Source organism: Barbus barbus (assembly GCF_936440315.1).
Source record: "Barbus barbus genome assembly, chromosome: 29".
Classification (NCBI taxonomy): domain Eukaryota; kingdom Metazoa; phylum Chordata; class Actinopteri; order Cypriniformes; family Cyprinidae; genus Barbus; species Barbus barbus.
In genome coordinates this window covers 28,671,616-28,693,595 of record NC_136757.1, presented here as the reverse complement: position 1 = coordinate 28,693,595, position 21,980 = coordinate 28,671,616, and the positions used below count along the sequence as shown (strand labels likewise).

Here is a 21,980-nt window from a genome sequence, read left to right as displayed (position 1 = left end):
GTCAGACACAGTCACTGGTTCACATCAATGCTTTCCCTGAAAACCTCTGTGCCACTGAGGTCAGTGCAGATACAAGCTAGTATTTTACCATGTTTTGCAATATATATATTTTTTTGTTTATATATGTATGTATATATATATATATATATACACTGCTGCTCAGTAGATTTTTTATGTTTTTAAGAAGTCTCTGCTCATTAAGGCTGCATCAAAAATACAGAAAAAATTATAATATTCTGAAATCTTATTGCAATTTCTAATATTGCTTTCCTATTTTAATATACTTTAAAATGTAATTTATTTCTGTGATCAAAGCTGTATTTTCAGCATCATTACTCCAGTCTTCAGTGTCACATGATCCTTTAATATACCGAGTGCTGCTTAATACGTGATATTTTCTCTTTCATTTTTTGATGAATACAAAGTTAAAATGAACAGCATTTGTTCAAAATATAAATCATTTCTAACAATATGAGTCTTTACTATGACTTTTTATTCATTTAACACATCCCTCCTGAATAAAAGTATTAATTTCTTTAGAAAAATGTACTGACCCCAAAATTATGAATAGCATTGTTACACAAAATTTATTTTTTAAATAAATTCTGTTCTTTTGAACTTTTTATTAATCAAGAGGATCCTAAAAAAAATATCACAGGTCCCCAAAAAATATGAAGCAGCACAATGGTTTCCAACATTGATTATCAATCATTATATTATTATGATTTCTGAAGATCATGTGACACTGAAGACTGGAGAAATGATGCTGAAAATACAGCTTTGATCTCAGAAATAAATTACATTTTAACAGATATTCACATAGAAAACAGTTATTTTAAATTGCAATAATATTTCACAAAATACAATTTTTTTTCTGTATTTTTGATCAAATAGATACAGCCTTGATGAGCAGAAGAAACTTCTTTAAAAAAACATAAAAAATCTGATCCCAAACTTTACTTTTGAGCAGCATGTGTATATATATATATATAAAACTCTATAGAGAGAGAGAGTTTTTTAAATATTTGTAATATATATTTGTAAGGGTGTTTCACTGTAATAGATGCATTAAAAAATGTTTCTTATACTCCACAGAGCAGAGCCCAAGAAGAAGAAGAAGGTGGACCCGCGCCGAGAGATAATGATGAAGGAACGTCTGAAGAAGAAGCTCAAAAGGCTGGAGAAAGTTCCACCAGAACTGATCCCCATCGAAGACTTTATCACCCCGGCCAAGTGCTTTGATGAGACCAGGTAAAATAATACATCCATAAAGTCTGGACACACCTACTCTATTCTTTACTGTTTTATACATTTTAGAGTATTACTACTATCTATGGACGTATGGACATTTTATTGAATATAATAATGTAATAATAATACATTTAATGAATATGTTCAAATGTAATTTATTCCTGTCATGACTAAAACGGTATTTATCTGATTCAAATCATTTTGAAAAAAAGCATCAAAGTATCCTGAAAAAATATTATGCAGCAAAAACTGTTATTAACATTAATAATAAGAATTAATAATAACTGAGCACCAATAATTAAGCAGCAAATCAGCATCTTAGAATGATTTCTGAAGGATCATGTGACACTGAAGATCACTGTCGATACTGAAAATTCAGCTTTGATCACAGAAATAAATTACATTTTACAATATATTCATGTAGAAAACAGTCCTTTTAAATTCAAAAAACATTTCACAATATTACTGTATTTTTGTGCATAAAAATGCAGCCCTGGTGAGCAGAATTATTATTAATTATTCTAAACTTTTCCCTAGTAAAGCAGACTAGACACAAAAAATTAGATTTTAAGGAAATGTCTTACATGGTATGAAGACGGGAGGAAAAATAAACAAGGGTGGAACCACTTATTATTGTGATTAGGCCATTTGAACTGAATGAAATCTAATGTGTGCTCCAGGATCCGTGACGCTCCTAAACTCTCTTTCGAGGAGAGCGAGCGCAGAGCCCTTCTTCTGAAGGAATGGTCCAGATACAAATACGCCCAGCACCAGACGGAGATGGACACCATCAACGAGGCGCTGGAGGCCCAGAGACAAGCGCTGGACGAGCTGAAGCTGGAGTCAGAAGAGCTTTATAAAGCAGCGGTCAGCCCAGATACGAACATATTCCCTTTCCAGCACGAGGGGCCCAGTTACACACCCCCCATTACAAACTACGAGGCTCCAGAAGGCAAATACAACGACATTACTCGAGTTTACACACAGTGAGGTTGAGCTTGAAACAAGCGTTTTCTGGTCTGATGGAGAGCAGCGGTCAGAAACATCTGCGAGAAGAACAAACCAAATATTTCCATGTTGTGAATCATTGTGTTAATCATCATTAAATCATGTTGCAAATGAATATTTGTCAACACCCGTTACAGCACAGGCTGTGTATCTGGAACAAAAAAATAATAAAAGGGTCTTTAAATCATGTTTCCTTATTTATACCTTTGGTTACACTTTATTTTAAGGTGTCCTTGTTACAGTGTAGTTATACATTTAAGTACTGAGTAATATTAAGTACATGTACTTACTATATGTATAGGGGTTGGTTTAGGGTTACTTGCATGTAATTATGCATGATTAATTGTTATTATAATAGTAAGTACATGCAACATGTGTAACAATAACACTTTCAAATAAAGTGTTACCATACCTTTATTATGGTTTCTAGCTGCAGGCCAGTGATTTCAATGACTTTTAGTTGGTCAGTGTCACAGTGTCAAATAAATTCACAATTACCCAATCATTTCTGATTTCTGTAGCACAATAAATAAGGTCTCCAGTGAAACAATAAAGGCCAAACGCTTGTAAAAACATCCACAAAAAACATTTATCATTGCATGATTTCATTCATTAATACGTGTACAGAATTAAAATACCTTTTGATTAACAACAGATGTGGCTTTTTGCAATTTTAAATGGAAAATAAACAGAAGTAGGATACTATTTATCTCTTATTTGTGCAATACTGACTGTCTCCCTTAGTAAAAAAGTAATATATTTAAAATAGATATATTTCACACTAAGCATAGTTCAAATCTATTAACATATTTACTGACAGCACTTGAAACTTATTTATTTGGAGTACTACTTATGCACAACGTACATTTCTTAATAATATTAAACCTAAAATGTGTTTTAATGTCACTATTGATGATTGCATGGTGCTCTTTAAATGCAAGATATTTAAAGTGTACTTGCAATAGCTCCACTTTAACACAATCAAATATACTTCAGTATATCTTTTGTTGGACTTCACCACTACTTCCACACAATTAAAGTGCATTTAGCACAACATTAGTTCTAATTTAGCAGTATATCAGTTTAGTATACTTAAAGTACAATTGCAGGGTATTTTTATTAAGGGCATAAATATGTTAATGTATCTGTAGTATACTTAGCATGAAATAAATGTATCTCAAATACATTTTAGTATGTTTATTGTTCACTAGGGTCATCAAATGCTTATACTTCAACGTTCGCTCAAGACGTTGATCAAGACTTTGCTTTGCACGGAGCACCAGGAAAATCAGATCTACAACAGAACAGAAATGCAGCAGTCCAGGAGAGGTAGTGTGAGGAGATTCCCAGCAGAAGTTCATGCAACTCAAGTAGTTTCTTGCGTCATAAATAGTCGACTTTATGAGTCCTGTGGTTTGCCCTGGTTGAGCGGCAGGTGCCAATCAGCCGGAGGCGTCTGTCGAAGCTCCCAGACCGGAGTGAACTTCCTCTGCTCAGCGACTCGCTTCCTCTCGCTCTCCTGGAGGGACTCCTAATGGTGCATATGAGACGATAGATGAGTAGACTAAGTGATTAGTGGCCAGAATAAACAGCAATGTGGCCCGGACCTGAACCTAAAAGCGCCACACGGCCCTACATCGGTCTAGACTCACCTTGGCGTGTGTGCTGTGGTTTTTCTCCCACTCTTTGCAGGTGTTATAGTCTTCTTTCCACTGCTGGCAGTCCGGTGCTCTGCCGTAGGTGTAGTATTCATGGAATCGGTTAAATAAACTCTTGCAGTGCTTGAATTCACACCAGTAGACGTCACATGAACGTGGTGGCTGTGGACAAAATTAAAAATATATTCTTTAAAGGAACAGTTCATCCAAAAATTTTAATTACTCACATTCAGGCCATGCAATTCATTGCTGTAGCATCACTGTCTACAGCAATGAATCCTCTGCAGTGAATGGGTGCCGTCAGAATGAGAGCTGATAAAAACATCACAATAATCCACAGCACTCCAGTCCATCAGTTAACATCTGGAGAAGTGAGAAGCAAAGACTTTTGAAACTTCAACCAGTTACTTCCGGCTGAAATATGAGCCTATAATCCATAATAACGCTTCATCCAGTGGAAGAAGTCATCTTTTCTGATGCACTTTTTTGTCTTTCACTGGAGGAAGTGTTATTATGGATCATGGACTCATATTTCAGCCGGAAGTCACAGTTTGAAGTTAAAACATCTTCTTACAAACACACAGCTTTTGTCTTCTCCAGATGTTAACTGATGGACTGGAGTGGTGTGATGTTTTTATCAGCTCTCATTCTGACGGCACCCATTCACTGCACAGCATCCATTGGTGAGCAAGCAATGCTACATTTCTCCAAATCTGATGAAGAAACAAACTCATATTCATCTTGATATTTTAATGTATACTGTAGTACTGAAAGATTACACTCCCATCACTGTACCATGGTATTGCCAAAGCACTTTTTGTTTTTGTAAGTGTACAATATTTATGAAGAATACTAAGGTTTTACCAAAGTAATTCGACAAAAACATGCATTTTTTGTTAGTGTTTATTTCAGTTGAATATGAAATCCTGAGTACACAAACATATATAAAGGTCTGACAGTGCGAGGTTAATTAGCAAGTACACTTTTAAGACGTGATATTACCCTATATTTAAAATGCAACCGCAAAACGAGCTATTTAATCACCATTTAATGAAAAATACAGAGATAAAGTAATCAGACTGACCCTCCAGTTTGAGTGTGACCCTGCCATACTGCGCGCGCGTTCTTCTTCTCTGGTGATTTCCAGCGATCAATGTTTTAGTTCTCCACTGCCATCTACTGACAAGTACTATTTGAATATAAATTTTATATAAATTTAATATATTTTAAAATTTGAATTTAATCATGTTCACGTTCTATTTACGCGTTTGCGTTACATGTTAATGCTTAATATGAAGCGTATAAGAATTAGACTTTTATTTTGTAGTCAGGCGGAAGTGGCAGGGAGCAGAGCACCGGCCGGCGGTTTGTTTAGGCTTCAGTCTAGCAGCTAGTTTGAAGTAAAGTAAATCGGGAGGTAAAAAGACTTTAATGCCTCCAAAATGCCTTCTGAAAGTCTACGATGGGAAACTTTAGAAGCCCTGAAAAACTCTCCGAAGGGGAAACTCAAATACAGTCCAGACTGGCTGGAAAAAGGGGAGGTAAACATGCTAGCAAACAGAAACATTAGCTCATATTTGATCTTTATGCAGTTTTAACACCTTTATTACTAATTAAACGTACCGTGCTGCTCTTTGACATGTATTCCATGGTACTCTGATATAAACATGTAGCCTAGTTATATTCTTAAATACCTTAATAGCAGAATAACACAGTACCTAGCCATATAATAACAATTATGTTAATTTAATAATACATAAAACTCAATGTATAGAGCACTTTTCACATGGGTATTAAAGTATTTTACAAAGGATTAAAAACATTATCAATAAATGTACTTCATTCTTCTCTATTATAACACTTTATGATGGAAGAGTGACATTTGTTGGACATTTTAGCTCTTATTCAACTAAAAACAGTGTATATAGTAAGTTGTGGAATATTTTATAAAGGAATCAAGTGCTGAATAAATGATTTAATCCTTATTTGTTCTAACCCTGATGTGTTTTGTAGGATATTCTGACGGGCTGTGTCGAGGTGTCCAGTCTGTCTCCTCTCTCAGGACAGATTCTGAAGAGAATGAGTCCTCGTCCACTGCTCAAGACCCGCTCTCTGTCCTCATGTGTTCGTGATACGAGCCCCGAGATTTTAGAAGATCTTGCTGCTGGCGCTTCATTTTCCCAGACGAGTCCCAGACAGATTGCATCTCCCAGCTCTCCACCTCCGGTCTCCATCCACGCTGAGGATGATGAGCAGGTGATGCTTTTCTGTTTTTCAATAAGAAGTGAAATCTTATTGTAGCCTTCAAATCTGTGTAGGCTGCTGTCTTGCATTTTAAAATCACTTACAGAGGAAGTTTGTTCCCATCCGGCTAACATGACAGTCACGACTCATGCCGCTGTAAGCTTTTCTTTTTCTTGTGTTTTCACTCGCGATCTTCTAACATTATTAGGACACACATTACATTATGTATTTCTTGGCACACTCGTTTTATGTGTATTTGACGCCAACTAGTGTTATGGGTGTATTATTGACATGCCAAAGTCTAGAATATAAGACGACCAGATGTAGTTCCAAGAAAAGAACATTCTTATATTTGGGTCAGTATGGTAATTAGTCACATGTTTGTTTGATTAACAGATTTGGTCATCGGCCATCCTGCTGTCTGTTTAAGCTCATGCTCATTTGCATACAAACATCTCAACAACCAATAAACAGCTTGGATGCATAGAACCATAGAACCCCACCCTACATTTTTTCTCTTTATTGATAATCTGATATACTCTGATGTACTTCACAATACAGACAGGATATGTGGCTACTTCCCTTGCATCTTGACTTTAGTAGTTTATATCAAAGCTCTAATGCATATCCATTGTTCAGTTTCTTGCTTGAGTTTGTGTTGGCATAGGAGTGCAATGCTGATTTTTCTGGTTTTCATTCATTTTTGATCTCAGAAAGCAGAAGAAATAAAGGAGGATTCTGTTGTGAGTCCTGTATCAAGCTCCCCTCCAGCGATTTCCGTCCTGTCGCCCAGAGCCACACAGATGGCCGGCTGCATCCGCATGTGTGAGCAGAAACACAAGGCCAAAGCAAAGGTACCTCATCTGGAACTATAGGATGAAAATATTTTTGTTCACTTTTGTTTTTGAAAGAATACTTTTTTATTCCGCGTGGATGCATTAAATTGATCAAAAGTGACAGTAAAGACACTTATAATGTTCAAAAGATTTTTATCTCAAATAAATGCTGTTCTTTGAACTTTCTGAAAAATAAATTGTATCATGGTTTCCACAAAAATATGAAGCAGCACACAACAGATTTCAGCATTGATAATAATGAGAAATGTTTATTGAGCAGTAAATCAGTATATTAGAATGATTTCTGAAGATCATGTGACACTGCAGACTGGAGTAATGATGCTGAAAATACAGCTTTGATCACAGAATAAATTAGTGTACAATATATTCCAATATAAAATAGTTTAAATTGTAAAAATATTTTTGATCAATTAAATGCAGCCTTGGTGAGCAGAAGAGACTTCTTTCGTTGATGCATGTAATGCATGTGTGTGTTCTCTCACAGGCGGAGCTGAGTCTCAGACAGGAGCAGCAGGAGCGGCTGGTGGTCACGGCTGCCAACTGTGAGTCTGAGCAGCTCAAACGCTATGAGGAGTTAATGGAGCTCAAGCAGAGACAGGAGCACCAGAGTATGAGAGACATGATGGAGAAAGAGTAAGGGATTTCTGAACTGTTCAAGTTAAGATGATTACATGTCATGTGTTTGAATCACGTGCTGAATTAGTTGTTTAAGCAGTGTTTTGCGTTTAAAGGACGCAGGAGAGTCTCGGCCGGCAGGAGAAGCTGCGAGAGGAACACAGACACAGAATGAAAGTGAGTCTGAATGGACCATTAGGATCTGATATTTCAGAAATCTTCCAGATTGAGTACAAGTTAAGCTCTATCAACAATATCTGTGACATAATATCCACTAACACAGGAAATAATTTTGACTTGTTTAAATAAACAAAAAAATACTTTAAAACTGGTTCTGGGTTCCAGAGAGTTTAAAAGCAGAAATGTGCAGCGTTTTATTTTTGTTAAAGCAAAAATGTTTGTAATCAGCTGTAAAAAAAATAAAATGATTAAGAAGTCGTGACAACATAGAGTAAGTTTTTCCATTACCAACTCGTCAAAATAATGAATTTCATCTTCAGATTCATTCATCAAGTTATATGAGATTCAAGTAGACAGGATTTTATAAAATGAGTTGAAATGAAATTTAACTTAAAGCAAATTGAATTGGTGGAAGTATATTTCCAGTGCAAAAATCTGGTCAGTAAAGATTATAGGTAGCTAAAATTAAAACATAAAAAAAACATATATATATATATATATATATATATATATATATATATATATATATATATATATTTTATTTTATTTTTTTATTTTTTATTGAAATAAAATTAATGTTATCTGAAACAATATATAAAAATATAATATATGTAGTGTTTTAATATAAAAAATAAAGAACTAACTTAAAATTATTGTATTTCAGCGAGTTACCAAAGCAACATTCTTTTATGTACTAAGATCTGAAAAATGTATAACTTTTATATATTAAAACTAATTCAATTTATTAATTAAAAACTCTAAGAAAATCTCAGTGATACTAAAATAACACTGCTTAGAGCAACCCTTTAATGCAGCTATAATCTACATATCATGAGTAGACAGTAGCAACCCTTATATTTTACTGTACATTCATTTAATTTTGTCTGTGATCTCTGTAACGTTCTACATTGGTTAGGTTTGTCTGCAGGCTAGACAGTAATACCACAAAAAAGCTTGGTATATATAATAACTAAATAAATGGCAATACCTGGAATACCAGACGTATATGGTGGGTAAAAGCCTAGTTTTCTGTGTTGCAGATCCTGAACCTGCGTCTGCGGGAGGCGGAGCAGCAGCGTCTGCGGGAGGCGGAGCTTGAGCGTCAGCGGCAGGTGGAGGGCAGAGAGCGGCACAGAGCTATCAATGCCATACAGGAGGAAGTGCTACAGCTCAACCAGCTCCTACAGCCACGCCCCTCCACATATACTGACCCCGCCTTTGACCACACCCCCTACATCACCCGCGGCAACCAGCTCTGCTCGCAGGTGTCCGAGGTGGTGCCAGCCTCTGCAGACGTGAGTCCACATCCACCTCATTTCACTATTAAATATGTCTTCTGCTCACCAAGGCTACATTTATTTGATCAAATATACAGTAAAAACAATTAAATATTATTTCAAATGAAACTATTTTCTATTGAGATATATTTGATAATGTAATTTATTTCTGTGATCAAAGCTGTATTTTCAGCATCATTACTCCAGTCTTCAGTGTCACATGATCCTTCAGAAATCATTCTAATATACTGATTTACTGCTCAAGAAACATTTCTGATTATTATCAATGTTGAAAACCGTTGTGCTGCTTTGTGGAAACTGTGATGCACTACCATTCAAAAGTTTGGGGTGAGTATGATAAATTTCACATTTCAACTGTAGAAATGTGATCAATATATATGCAGCCTTTTGATCAAATAAATGCAGCCTTGGTGCGCAGAAGAGATTCTTGCAAAAACATAAAAAAAATTGTATATATTCCAAACTTATGGCTGGCAGTGCATGCATATTTACTTGAATACATATACTTTATTATAATGATGCATGATAGGCTCCTGTAACTTAAATGCAATGTAAGTCGCTTTGGATAAAAGCATCTGCGAAATGCATAAATGTAAATCATTTGCATTTTGCAAGTTCAGTTTCTCAGCGTGGAGGATTTGACCGTGGCTGAGCGAGCGCTACAGGAAATGAGGTCACTGGTCAGAAACCTGCAGGATGAGGTGGCACAGGCTGCCGAGAGGAAGAGGAAGGAGCAGGAGGAAGAGGAGGAGAAGAAGAGACACGAGGAGCTGAAAGCCCAAAAAGAGGTGCAAAAGAAAACTGCAGCACGGTCCGCTAAAGAGAAAGCCAAGAAAGAGGGTGAGGGAGCAAAAGAACATGCATGAAAGTTTAAAAGGAAGCAATGTGTAATGTAAATATCACTAATGAAATAAACATGACTTCATCTCATCTGCAGGTCTGCAGACAGGAGCAGATGAGAGCACTTTAAAATGGTACAACGTGCTGCAGGATTCGTCCAGTCAGTGTGCTCAGGCGTTTGATGAGCTCAGCAAAGCTAAAGACACGCAGGTTAGACGCCTGTCAGCTCTGTCTAGCATTTATTGGATACTGTATGGTGTTGTAGTGAATAATTATCTTGCTCTTATGTTGCAGACGAAAAAATTAAAAATGGAGCTGCAAAAGGCTGCAGCCACACCTGTGAGCCAGATCGCAAACATCTCAGGTGAGACGAAAGTGAGAAAGACCAGCATAAAGTAGTGATGAACTGAAATGACTTTTGACAGAAACACTGAAACCGAAATTAACGTTTCCATTTTGCTGAAAAAACTCAAATAAATTTGTCGTAATTGTTTTGTTTTAGTTGTCTATGCACCCATTCAAGTCTTTGTGTAATTTTAGTATTATTATTGATATACTATTATAGTTTTTATTAATATTTAGATCTTATTTTTATATTTCCTATTCTTTAATTAAATTTTTTTATTAATTTTAGTTTTGTATTTCAAGTTAAACAAAAAAAAGAGAAATACAATTTTTTTTTTTTACATTGTTTTTAACAATCAAAGACATTTATTTAATGACTGACAATTATGTAAAAGCTGAGTTTTATACAAGCATTTAGAAGACCGTTTTATATAATATATAATATTTTAATGATATATAATGATGTTTCTACTCTAATTCATTGTTATAATCTAAACATTTAAACAGTGGCTGTAATAAAAACTTGTTCTCATAACAGATTTATTCAAAAATACATTAAATAATGAAGACATCACTAACAGTGATGTAAAAATATAAATGTTATATATTCCATATATTTAGGAAAATGCTCCTTTCTATAGTTATTTTTGGCTAATTAACGAGCTTTGGATCTGACACGCCACATTAAAATGTGCCAAAATAGCATTTATTGTTTGAATTTTGTTAAAATCTACATAATTTAAACATTCAGACTTTCATATTAAAAGTAGTTTATTGTGATTATCGTATTGTAGCTGTGCTACAAATAATGTTTAGTGACATTTTGTTTACACATCAACTGAAAAAGGCATTGATATTGATTTAAGAATCAGTGTCAGTTCATCAAAATGAAGATTCATTAAAATAGAAATTTCAGTGCATCACTAACATGAAGTTCACCTCATGTCTGCTACTTTCCTTTAAACATGGTTTGCATGTAGGCGCGCCGCTGAAGGAGGCCTTTGAGAAGATCGATAAGATGTTGTCCTGCCGTCCAGTGACGTCCGCTGGAAAGACAGTCTCTACGTCCCAGCATCCTCAGGGGCTGGAGTTTGTCAGTTATAAACTGGCAGAAAAGTTTGTGGTAAGGCAGATTTTTACATAAATAAACAAGGAGATTTTTGAAGGCAAATAAAGTAGATTTTAAAGGGGTTATCGGATGCTGTTGATATGATTCTTTAGGGTCTTAATGAAAAGTCTATAACATAATTTGGTTAATTTCTCAATGGTAGTGTAAAAAACACCCTTTTTACCCTGTCAAAAAGAGCAACCCGTTTCGGTGCATGTCCCTTTAAATGCTAATGAGCTCTGCTGGCCCCGCCCCTCTCTTCCGAGCTGTTCTCTGAGGCTGTGAACTTTAGCCGTGGAACTTGCTAAATAGCACATTATTAAGAAAGGCGGTTTTCAAAGATTCATTAAAAAACATCTCATTTTCACTTCTTCTGGAGGTGAAGTTGGATCATGAATGATTCGTGTGAACATAGGCACATTTAGGTAGATCGGGGGTGAATTCCCTTCAAAGAGATAAGTAATCCACTGCATCTTCAGCGGCTCAGATGTTGGGAGTAAATGACGACTGCTATGTTCATTATTACATACAACAACAAAACGCTTAGGAGCCATTCTTGTCTACTCCTGCTAACAATGGGAGACTCTTCACCGCTCACTCAGGGCGGGTCTAAGGTAAAACACCAGTGTCAATCAACAATTGGGGGAGGGGCCTGTGTCTTTATGACATCACACAGTCAAGCATCTGAGATCGGCTTGATTTGAGAAAGGGGTTATCATTTATCAGGATTTAAAAACAAAACACTGGGTGGATTTGTATCATTATAGTGTGGATATGTACACACACTGCCAACACACATTTAAGTTCAAACAACATGTAAAAGTGAATTTTGCATCTGATGACCCCTTTAATAACTCATTCACAGAAACAAGGAGAAGAGGAGGTGGCGTCCAATCATTCGGCAGCGTTCCCCATCGCTGCTGTGGCGTCAGGTATTTGGGAACTGCATCCTAAGATTGGAGAGCTTATACTCGCCCACCTCCACAAGAAGTGTCCATACGCTGTACCGCACTATCCACCCATGGAAAGAGGCACGTCTGTGGAGGATTACCAGAGGTAAGTGTGTTGCTTCACTAGTCACTTGGCCAAAAGCATTTTACGATAAACCGTTCACACAGAATGTGTTTTACGTTCTGTCTGCACTGGGCTTTTTTTTGTCATTTGTCTATGCGCACGTGCACGTCTTAGTGTTATTTTAGTATCATTGATAGTATTTTGAATTAGATTTTATTTGTACATTTTCCATCAGGATTCTGGGATACCGTGTGGATGACTCCAAAGTGGAAGGGCAGGACAGCTTTCTGAAGAGAATGTCAGGAATGATTCGTCTCTATGCAGCAATAATCCAGATGAGATGGCCTTATACCGGCAAACAAGGGGTGTGTGATATTCCCTTACTTCATCATGCATTAGCATACAGTAGAGTTTAATCCTGATGCGAGTGTTGTATGTAAGAAGCTGAATATCTAACACAAGCGTGTCTCTTCATCAGCCTCATCCTCACGGCTTGAATCACGGCTGGCGCTGGCTGGCACAAATCCTCAACATGGAGCCGCTGGCTGACATCACAGCAACTATTCTCTTCGACTTCCTAGAGGTAAAATCATCTTGATTTGTTTTTTCATTATTGCTCACACTCAGTATTTGCTTCATGACCATGTATTTTTTTGTCACGTGTATCTCTTTAGGTCTGTGGAAATGCCTTAATGAAACAATATCGAGGGCAGTTTTGGAAACTCGTATTGCTTATATATGAAGAATACTTCCCAAGGTATTAATACCCACCCTTGTGTAGACATTATTTTATTTTAAATGTATTGTATTTATTGCCTTCGAAAAGCAAAGAAATGATCTTCCAAATCTTCCTTTTGTTAGTTTTAGTGTAAATTCTAATGCATTCGGATGCATTTTTTTTGTTTTTGCCGTTTTAAAGGAATAGTTCAGGCCAGTCCAAGATGTAGATGAGTTTGTTTCTTCATCAGATTTGGACTCTCATTCTGACGGCACCCATTCACTGATGCAATGCTACATTTCTCCAAATCTGATGAAGAAACAAACTCATCCTAATCTTGGATTGCCTGAAGTTGAGTAAGTTTTCAGCAAATGTTCATTTTTGGGTGAACTATTGTTTTATTATCAGGTGTAATCATAAACGTCCCTCAGTGATTAAACTAAACCTTCTTTCATCAGAATTGAAGCGGTCACCAGCACCGGTCAGATGGGCTCTGTAACCAGACTTAAACAGTTTCTAGAGGTAAGTGTCTTGTTTGTAGCAGCTAAATGATATTTTCTAGATTTTTAATAACTAAAAGTCACTGCATCTGTTCTGTCTCTTATCTAGACGTCTTTAAGAACTAAGCAGATTCCCGTTCCCAAGAGCGAGCTTGGCTCTGCCTTCTTCAGGTCCTGATTGGTGGAAATACACCTGACAAATATTCCAATATGTTCTGAAATGAAGTATAAGCCAATACTGTTTAATGGACGCATGACTGTTGATGCATTTGCCTCATCTATAGGATTTATTTAATCGAGCATCATGCCATCTTTAAGTTCGTTTTCTTTCATTTGAGCATGTAAGACATTTTTTAATTTGTTTTTAATACATGTTGGTGTCTTAATATCTATCCATCCGATCTCAAATTTATGAAAATTATCCTCCATCATATTGAAAATAAGGCTGATGTTTAGGGAAAAACTGATTCCTGTTAACAATCATTTGTCTAAAACAGATAAACTTTGGTTGGTGTAATCTCACGTGCGTACACTAAGATGAAATGTACTGTATATTGATGTGGTTATTTATGATTTTATGACATAAGGATTACACCAAGTGTATTTTGACTCTATGTGTTAATGTTCCAGAAAGTGGCTTTCTTTTGTTTTCACATTAGTACAGAACCATGAGAGTAAGAGGAATCGATTACAAACTTAGTATTATATTTTGTTGTTTACGGAAGTATTTTATAAAAGGGATTAGCAGACTTTTAGAAATTACCTCTAGTTAAGATCATGGGCTTTATTCATTAATTATAACACATATTTAGTCATTTGTAGTGACAAACCAACTAATACCACCACTTCAGTTCAGCTTATTACAAAATGAAATAAAATTCAGAATGCAAATTATTACAGATTTGAGAAATTGCATTAAAAGTTCAACACTTCATGACAAAAATGACATCTATTCAAAGCAACCGAACCAAATGACTTAATGTTCACTTAATTGTGACTAAGTTTAATATTTTATCCAGCATTTCAGGATATGATTGGGACATTAAACAGGGTTATCATAGTTAACTAAACCATTAAAAAATGTGTTACTTGAGATTAAATAAATAGTAATAAAATATAAAAATGTTTTATTTCAGCTAGTTTTCTTTTTGTTTAACTTGTACTAAACTAAAACTGAAAAAAAAAACATAAACAAGAGTTATTGTAGTTAACTAAAACTATAACCCTAAAAAATACATTTTCGTTACTTAAAATAAATTTTAATTAAAAAAAAAAAACTTTTAGCTAGTTTCCACTGCAACATTTATCATTCTCATTTATTTTACCTGGATGTACTACACTAAAACTGACAAAATAAAAACTATATAGACATTTAAAAACAAAAACTTTAAAATTAACATGAACAAATAAATATATTTTTAAATCAAATTCAAAATATTAACAAAAAACTAAAATAGTATCTCAGTGATAAAATAACACAGTCGCCTAAAAATAATCATAAGTAGCACAGGTATACGGGTCAAAATTATCCTTTTTTCTTTTATGCCAAAAATCATTAGGATATTAAGTAAACATCATGTTCCATCAAGATATTTTGTAAATTTCTTACCGTAAATATATCAAAACTTCATTTTTGATTAGTAATATGCATTGCTAAAAAATTCATCTGAACAACTTTAAAGGAGATTTTCTCAATATTTCGATTTTTTTGCTCCCTCAGATTCCAGATTTTCTAATAGTTGTGTCTCAGACAAATATTGTCCTCTCATAACAAACCATACATCAATGGAAAGCGCATTTATTCAGCTCTCAGGTGACGTATGCATCTCAATTTCGTGCTCCAGGGTCACGTGTTTAATAAAGTACTACTTCCGTCCTTCAGGGGGCGCTGTCATACAGCGAGTGTCGCTCCAGAGCAGCAGGAGATTGTGTTGTGTTTCAGCTGTAGGCTCTTAGAAATGTAGTTTGAATTCGATTTTAAACAGCAGTTTTATGAATCCGCATTCTATAAGAGCGAGTGTTAAACTAGAAGCGCGTGTTGTTTTGTGCTGCATCAGTCAGTGTTGTTTTCTCTCGGCATGTTTCCCGCGGCGCTGTGGCTCGTGGCGCTGTGGTGTGACTGGGCTCGGTTCGCTCTGGGCTGTTCCGGGCTGCTGCTGTGCCGCTCCTGCGGACACGAGGTGGCGGAGGACGCGGACCTGAGGTTCGTTCCCAGCCGCCTGGCGCTGTCGCACCGGAACCACACGGCGATCGGAGGGACGCTAGTCTCCGTTCAGCTCTTCGAGAATCCGCAGGGCTTCCGGTTTGAAGTCGTGACTTTGAAGCGAGCAGATGTGCTGAAGCACTGGCCGGCGGACCCTCGCTTCTCCTGGTATCCGGGTCACGCGTGGACCGTCGCCACCTGCCCGCGGTGCAAAACACACCTAGGTGGGTGCTCAGAGGGGTCGGTTTTTTACTCAAACCAAATGCATTCAAATATTGTAGACACTGTAAGCATTTAAAAGCTCAAAAAACGCAACATGAAGGTGATAAATTCATCCTAGGTTAAAATAAAGAATAGATTATACATAAATGTAAATACAGTTATATACTATAAGAAACTCATACACAAGTTTGAAGTATCTATTCTTAACACACACAAACACTATTTAAATTCACGCACAATGTTTATGCATGCTACCATACTAGTTTCATCAGATTTGGAGAAATGTAGCATTGCAACACTTGCTCTGAGGTGAATGGGTGCCGTCAGAATGAGTCTAAACAGCTGATAAAAACATCACAATAAGCCACACTTCAATCTATCAGTAACACTGATTTGACTTGTTAACCATGCCTGATCAGTGCATATATCTCTCCTGATTCAGAGATTACTTTTTCATTTTATTATGTTTTTATCAGCTGTTTGGACTCTCATTCTGACGGCACCCATTCACTGCAGAGCATCCATTGCTGAGACACTGATGCAGTGACACATTTCTCCAAATCTGATAGAGGAACTTCTAAATCCTCGATGGCTTGAGAGAGTGGACATTGTCCAATAATTTCTCTTTGATGTAGGTTGGGCGTTTCAGCCCAGTGATTGGCCCGAGACGGTGACCCGAGAAGAGTTTGAGGGTTCGGACCAGACATTTGTGGCGCTCATAATTGACAGACTTCTGCAGGAACACGTTGCATCCACACTGCTGATGACACCAAAATCTTTTAGAAGTTGACGATTAGCCAAACCACACTTCATGCCATTTAATAAAGTTATTTTTATGGGGATATTTAACTTGACTAGAATGCCTGGCTTTGTTCTTGACTTGACCCAAGGGTGAAATATGGCTTCCCGTTGACTTTAAAACACACCTTTATTGCATTCTTTGCAACTGGATGAATCCCAAACACGTGTTTTATTTAAACTCGACAGTTTTAAGTGTACCACTGCAAGTTCGTTGAGGCTATGAGGGGAAAAATTTACAAGCATGATTTGACTCCTTTTAATATTTTATTTTATCAAAAATGTAATCCATTTCAAATCTGGTGAATGTCTGTAAAACAAGACGAGATAAAAATCAAAGACTCAACGATGGTGCCCACATACCCTCTTTTCCTCAGCCCTCCTGAACAGACATGGTTACAAGAGGATTTCACTACTGCTGTCTATCTGCAGATTAAACCATGAAGGGTTTAAACACCAAGAATAAAGTAACAAAACGGTGGAGAACGCTAAAGCTAGCAGATCACTGCGCACCATGGCTTCTGATCAATTAACCACAAAACTTTAACAGGATGAAATCATACATATTTGTACATATATATTTATAATAATAATAAAAAAAAAAACACTATTCGCAATCTACTCCAGACGACGTGCGGCCGATAACTACAGTGTTTTGCTTATTACCTCAAAATGCATTTGGAAATTGAGATGGTAGATGCCATGTCGGCAAGATTTTGCAGTTTATTTTGAGTCTGTTCGGGGGACTTCAACATGGCAAGTTCAGGATAGAGGAAAGATGGAGCTCAAAACCAAAAAACAGGAAAAAGAAGCATCTTGCTCCCCAAAAAAAACAAAAAAGCCAAAGAAGCAATTTGGAAATGTGGATAATATTCCTCTATTTCAGCTTCAGTCATCCTCGCCATCATCATCCTGCAATATATAAATAAAAAAAGACAATTAATGGGTGATTTTTCAATTTAGAAGCAGTTTTGATCGACATAATATTTGACTAATTTGAGGAACAATACTTGACACTTTTTATAATTTCAAGAACTCGTTGGAAAAGGGATGGACGACAAACTGTTGTCACAAAGAAAAGCAATTCTAGCACTCTTAAATGAGAAAAATAAATTCTTTAAAACACCAACTCTTCATAAGACCATTAATGTTAAAAGAATTGGCTACATACCTCTCCATCATCATCCTCTCCATCATCTTCTCCCTCTTCATCAATATCATCCAGACCTTCCTCGTCTTCGTCCTCATCCTCACCCTCTCCTTCCTCATCCTCCATGTCTGGAACCTGTTGGGGTTTGAAATGCAAATGAATGACTCATAATTTCCATTCAGATGCATATAAACTGGAAAAATTGTTCAACCACATCATTTAAATGACTGGAATAGAAACTTTAATACCAAATAATACAAACCTACCGCTATGACCAAGTCTACATGAGCTTAATCTGAATATTTTTAAACCTTTTCATTTGTATATAGATGTTGTTCCAGATGGGAGTGCAAGTCTCACCAAGTAGTACTGAAGAGGATTTGGCCAGATGTCATCTTTAATGACTTCGCCCAACTCATCTGCCCCTGAATCAGCGTGATCATTAAACCAGGTGAAGAAACTCTCAGGTTCTTCATGCTGCCTCTTCTTGCCCGCTTTACTCGGTGTCTGACTGGACCGACTTGTGAGGTCCTGCAAAAGAAGAAAAGACTCGCATTACAAACTCGGTCACAGAGCAAACAACTCTTTAATAATAAACACCATACATACTTTTCCTGGTTTCCATTTGATCTCTGTAGACTTTGAGGTTGGGTCTCCACTTTCATTCAGGTGAATTTCTTTGGAGAGGACTTTGTTCTCAAAATACATGTTTTCATCAAAATACTAAAAGGCGAGGGAAAAGAAGAGGGTGAGTTATGGAAACACAAAAGCTCTAAGCCATGAAAATCAATTTTACCACACTTACAAAATCTATTCTGTAGCCAGATTTGATGTCTTCAAACTCTGTCACTTCTACTCTGGTCAGATAGTGAAGCGCCTCCTCATCCTCCTCCCCAAGAAGAGCTGAGACTATATCAAATAATAATATTAAATCAAATAATAACTGAACATTATGATTAAATGGTGTAATAACAGTTTGCAAACGATCTTACCTTGTGGGTGGTTGACAAATGTTGTGACCCAAAAGTTGGGGATTTTGGCTATGAGTTCTGACCTCTTCTGGAAGAACGGCTGGCGAAGTTTGTTGTATTTCTGTTCGACTTTGAGAATTTCCTCACTGGCCTGCTCGTTCAGTCTGGACAAGATCAGAAAGAAAAAACTACTTCATATCTATTCCCAAGCATTAATTCTGTTAAAGCATGGATTTCAACATACCTGTCGATTTCATTCTGTACTTCATCGATGTGCTCGATGGCTTCTTGCTGCTCTTTTTCTAAACAAGAAAACAGCGTTAAAAACAATAACAAACTAGCACAACATACGCTAAAATACTTTTATTACCAATTTACGCGCTTTCCAACGAATAAAGTAGAATTTAAAGATTTTTAAATATCGCATTCTATGTATAATTCCTTCGAATGATATTATTATCTGTACATTTTCTGTGACGTGAATGTGTATGTATTTCCCTCCGAGGGAGCCGCGCTAATGCCGCGTGGTTTAAATGTGAACGGAATCGCGCGGCACCTGCTTCCGCCGCGAAACCAGCTGAACGCGTTTAAAGTCGCTACAGCGTTCATTTCCACCATCATTCGCCGATTAAAGTGCATAAACAACCATTAGCCCGTGCTACATCATGGCGGAGACGTGGCTTTGGCTAGGCTAAAGCACAACAACAATAAAGCAGCGCGGACGCTTCCGTTCCGCGTGTTTCACGCGCTTTAGATGCACGCGTTCCTTCGAAAAATCCGTTAGCTGTTCGAATAAAACAAACTCCCGCGCTTTATTTTTTTGAAATGCAACGGTTTTTCTGCGCGTCCTAAACAGGGCTTTGTGGCGCGAGCAGTCCAGAAATCAAACATGGCCTCCGCCGTTCCTCCGAAAACATCCAACCAGACCCACGCACCTCGCCACAGTCTACAGAAACGAGTCACATACGAGCCGCTGCTAATTAACTTGCGATAATAGCGATTAAAACCCCGCTTGAGACAGAAGAGAAAGTGAAAATGGCCGCCGATCGTTCTTGCTTACCCGAAGTCTCGTCCCCTGCGTCGTGGTTCGAGTTCAGTTCCTTTTTACTGACTTTAGCCGCTGAGGCAGACATGATTCCACTGATCACGACGAGAGGAGCTTTCAGTGAGAATCAAACGCTGTGGTTTTTGAGGTAGAAGATCGTCCTCCTTGAACTCGGTTTCTGGAGACAGGACAAGAACAGAAACGAGCGCTGCTCCGCACAAACTTACCGCGAGGCAACGAACGCAGATTCTCACGCGGTCTTTCGGACAGAACGCGCCCCGCACGAGCTCGAAAAATGAGCTCCGCCCCTTCCAGAACAACCCGCCGAGCGCGGCGTCAGTCTCCGGACCCGCTCTCTGATTGGCCGGCGGGGCGGGGCTTGGAACCGCTACAAAAAGGGCGGGATTTCTCATAACATGTCACCTGAATGTAGATAAAATGGTTCTGAACGAAACACACAGGACTGTGTTTAAAGAGATAGTTCACTCCAAAATGAAAATTCTGTCATTAATTACTCACCCTCATGTCGTTCCAAACCCGTAAGACATTTGTTCGTCTTCTGAACACAAATTAAGATATTTTTGATGAAATCTGAGAGCTCTCTGCCCCTGCATAGACACCAACGCAACTGAAACACTCCCAGTCCCAGAAAGTAGCAAGGACATCCATAAAACAGTCCATCAGTGGCTCAACTTTTCAATTTTGCGAAGCTATGCTAATACTTTTAGTGCACAAAGAATAACATAATTTATTCAACAATTATTCTCCCGAGTTATGGCCATTTTGAAGAGTATACCACGATGCATGTGTGCGCTTTCCCTAGAACTTAATCAGCATCGTTTACATTCAGGAGAAAGCACACGCATGCAAACAATGCTAATTACGTTCTGGGCAAAGCACACGCATGTGTCGTGGTATTCTCCAAAATGACGGTAACCCGAGGAGAACAAATTGTTGAATAAATGTTATTTTTGTTTTCTTTGTACACAAAAAGTTTTCTAGTAGCTTCGCAACATTGCAGTCAGAGAGCTCTTGGATTTCATCAAAAATATCTTAATTTGTGTTCAGAAGATGAACGAATATCTTACGGGTCTGGAACGACACGAGGGTGAATTTTGGGGTGAAACTATCCCTTTAAACTGAATGCAGACAGACGGCGTTCACACAGAACACGTTTTGTATTCAAGTTAAAAAGTTTTTGAAAACACGTCTGTTTTTAACGCAAAAAGGTTAAGTGTGAATAGCCCCTAATTCCTGTAGCTCCAACAATAGAAATGGTGCAAGCAACGCCAAGGTCATGGGTTCGATTCCTATGAATGCATCATTAATCAAATGTATCGCTGGAATTCAATGCAAGTTGTTTTGAATGAAATTATCAGTTGTAATTCATTAGAACCACAAAGATATAGTGCATATATAAATGACCCATGTGCTCGTGGAGACCCCGGTCATGTTTTCTCTCTGTTGCTTCTCCGCTGTCGTGTCAAATAAAGGCAAAATGCCAATAAAAATGATTTGTGATGATTACTGCTCACTGGTTTATGGAGACTTCTAGCCGACTCCCTTGGTAGTGCATGACTACTGAACTAGGGTGCCGCTTTACACTAGTGTAGATAGAAATGGACCACAAGCCACTAAACTCTTTTTTACACAATATTCACCAAGCCACAAAAAATTTGCATTTTCTAGTCATTTTACTGGATAAAGAAAAAAAAAACATTTTAAAATTAATTTATAAATTAAAAAATTACCAAATAAAATTTTGTTTTTCTAGAAAAAATGTGTGTGTGTATAAATGCCAACGGAGTTTTCAAATATTATTATTATTTACAGTACATTATCATACTTTTAAAATTAGGATACCTCATATATCCAGGTTTTCAGGAGAGAAAACAGTATTTGAGGGGTGAATTAAAACAGGAAATATCTGGATTTGCTCTTTTAATATTTGTTTT

At 37.1% G+C, this 21,980-nt stretch overlaps 6 protein-coding genes across 11 annotated transcripts in view; 3 read left to right on the top strand and 3 right to left on the bottom strand.

The window, feature by feature from the left end:
* LOC306849222 (large ribosomal subunit protein mL40-like) overlaps positions 1-2,963 on the top strand; it is a 3,392-nt gene extending 429 nt beyond the window's left edge. The window contains exons 2-4 of one of the 2 annotated variants that reach the window (XM_079384106.1): positions 1-59; positions 1,096-1,251; positions 1,932-2,963. The exon at positions 1-59 is cut by the window's left edge and continues 19 nt beyond it. In XM_079384106.1, the coding sequence (XP_079240232.1) occupies positions 1-59; positions 1,096-1,251; positions 1,932-2,241 (525 nt within the window). In that variant the 3' untranslated portion in view covers positions 2,242-2,963. The remainder of the gene's footprint in view (positions 60-1,095; positions 1,252-1,931) is intronic. The other variant, XM_079384107.1, reaches the window with a different exon arrangement.
* Positions 1-21,980, bottom strand: part of LOC306849892 (uncharacterized protein) — a gene marked incomplete at its 5' end in the record, with an annotated part of 704,045 nt that overhangs the window by 203,284 nt on the left and 478,781 nt on the right. The gene's annotated exons all lie outside the window — the stretch shown is intronic.
* On the bottom strand, positions 2,460-5,046 carry cUnh22orf39 (chromosome Un C22orf39 homolog). The gene is made up of 3 exons (XM_079384108.1): positions 5,002-5,046; positions 3,912-4,079; positions 2,460-3,790 (listed from the first exon to the last, which is right to left on the bottom strand). Exons 1-3 carry the CDS (start codon positions 5,026-5,028, stop codon positions 3,659-3,661), a joined length of 327 nt encoding a protein of 108 aa, XP_079240234.1. The 5' UTR covers positions 5,029-5,046; the 3' UTR covers positions 2,460-3,658.
* On the top strand, positions 5,241-14,885 carry LOC306849831 (mRNA export factor GLE1-like; the record flags this gene model as incomplete). Of its 2 annotated transcripts, XM_079385168.1 has the most annotated exons (16): positions 5,241-5,458; positions 5,931-6,173; positions 6,875-7,015; positions 7,503-7,651; positions 7,750-7,810; positions 8,854-9,108; positions 9,732-9,951; positions 10,049-10,161; positions 10,246-10,315; positions 11,277-11,419; positions 12,270-12,460; positions 12,654-12,783; positions 12,897-13,001; positions 13,093-13,175; positions 13,595-13,658; positions 13,746-14,885. In XM_079385168.1, exons 1-16 carry the CDS (start codon positions 5,360-5,362, stop codon positions 13,812-13,814), a joined length of 2,136 nt encoding a protein of 711 aa, XP_079241294.1. In that variant the 5' UTR covers positions 5,241-5,359. The 2 variants fall into 2 exon arrangements, with proteins under 2 accessions (XP_079241294.1, XP_079241295.1); XM_079385169.1 differs by lacking the exons at positions 13,595-13,658; positions 13,746-14,885 and having other exon boundaries at positions 13,093-13,182.
* LOC306849833 (uncharacterized protein) lies at positions 14,404-17,203 on the top strand. Of its 2 annotated transcripts, none has more exons than XM_079385173.1 (2): positions 14,404-16,079; positions 16,697-17,203. In XM_079385173.1, the coding sequence occupies exons 1-2, from the start codon at positions 15,715-15,717 to the stop codon at positions 16,716-16,718; spliced, it is 387 nt and encodes a 128-aa protein (XP_079241299.1). In that variant the 5' UTR covers positions 14,404-15,714; the 3' UTR covers positions 16,719-17,203. The 2 variants fall into 2 exon arrangements, with proteins under 2 accessions (XP_079241299.1, XP_079241298.1); XM_079385172.1 differs by having other exon boundaries at positions 14,404-16,063; positions 16,697-17,004.
* LOC306849832 (protein SET-like) lies at positions 16,973-20,475 on the bottom strand. Of its 3 annotated transcripts, XR_013782378.1 has the most exons (9): positions 20,041-20,357; positions 19,225-19,282; positions 19,002-19,144; positions 18,815-18,918; positions 18,619-18,732; positions 18,370-18,540; positions 18,031-18,144; positions 17,526-17,771; positions 17,106-17,169 (listed from the first exon to the last, which is right to left on the bottom strand). XR_013782378.1 is itself a non-coding variant. In XM_079385170.1 (8 exons), exons 1-8 carry the CDS (start codon positions 20,111-20,113, stop codon positions 17,748-17,750), a joined length of 801 nt encoding a protein of 266 aa, XP_079241296.1. In that variant the 5' UTR covers positions 20,114-20,475; the 3' UTR covers positions 16,973-17,747. The 3 variants fall into 3 exon arrangements, 2 of the variants coding, with proteins under 2 accessions (XP_079241296.1, XP_079241297.1); XM_079385170.1 differs by having other exon boundaries at positions 16,973-17,771; positions 20,041-20,475; XM_079385171.1 differs by lacking the exon at positions 17,106-17,169 and having other exon boundaries at positions 17,173-17,756; positions 20,041-20,315.

Coding starts and splice junctions, on each gene's coding strand:
- LOC306849832 (XM_079385170.1), bottom strand. CDS start 20,113: ATGTCTGCCTCAGCGGCTAAAGTCAGTAAAAAGGAACTGAACTCGAAC. Junction 19,283..20,040: donor CGCAGGGGACGAGACTTCGG/GTAAGCAAGAAC, acceptor TTTCTTGTTTAG/AAAAAGAGCAGCAAGAAGCC. Junction 18,541..18,618: donor TCAAATGGAAACCAGGAAAA/GTATGTATGGTG, acceptor CTTCTTTTGCAG/GACCTCACAAGTCGGTCCAG.
- LOC306849833 (XM_079385172.1), top strand. CDS start 15,715: ATGTTTCCCGCGGCGCTGTGGCTCGTGGCGCTGTGGTGTGACTGGGCT. Junction 16,064..16,696: donor GCGGTGCAAAACACACCTAG/GTGGGTGCTCAG, acceptor TCTTTGATGTAG/GTTGGGCGTTTCAGCCCAGT.
- cUnh22orf39 (XM_079384108.1), bottom strand. CDS start 5,028: ATGGCAGGGTCACACTCAAACTGGAGG. Junction 4,080..5,001: donor GGTCACACTCAAACTGGAGG/GTCAGTCTGATT, acceptor TTTTGTCCACAG/CCACCACGTTCATGTGACGT. Junction 3,791..3,911: donor ACCACAGCACACACGCCAAG/GTGAGTCTAGAC, acceptor ATGCACCATTAG/GAGTCCCTCCAGGAGAGCGA.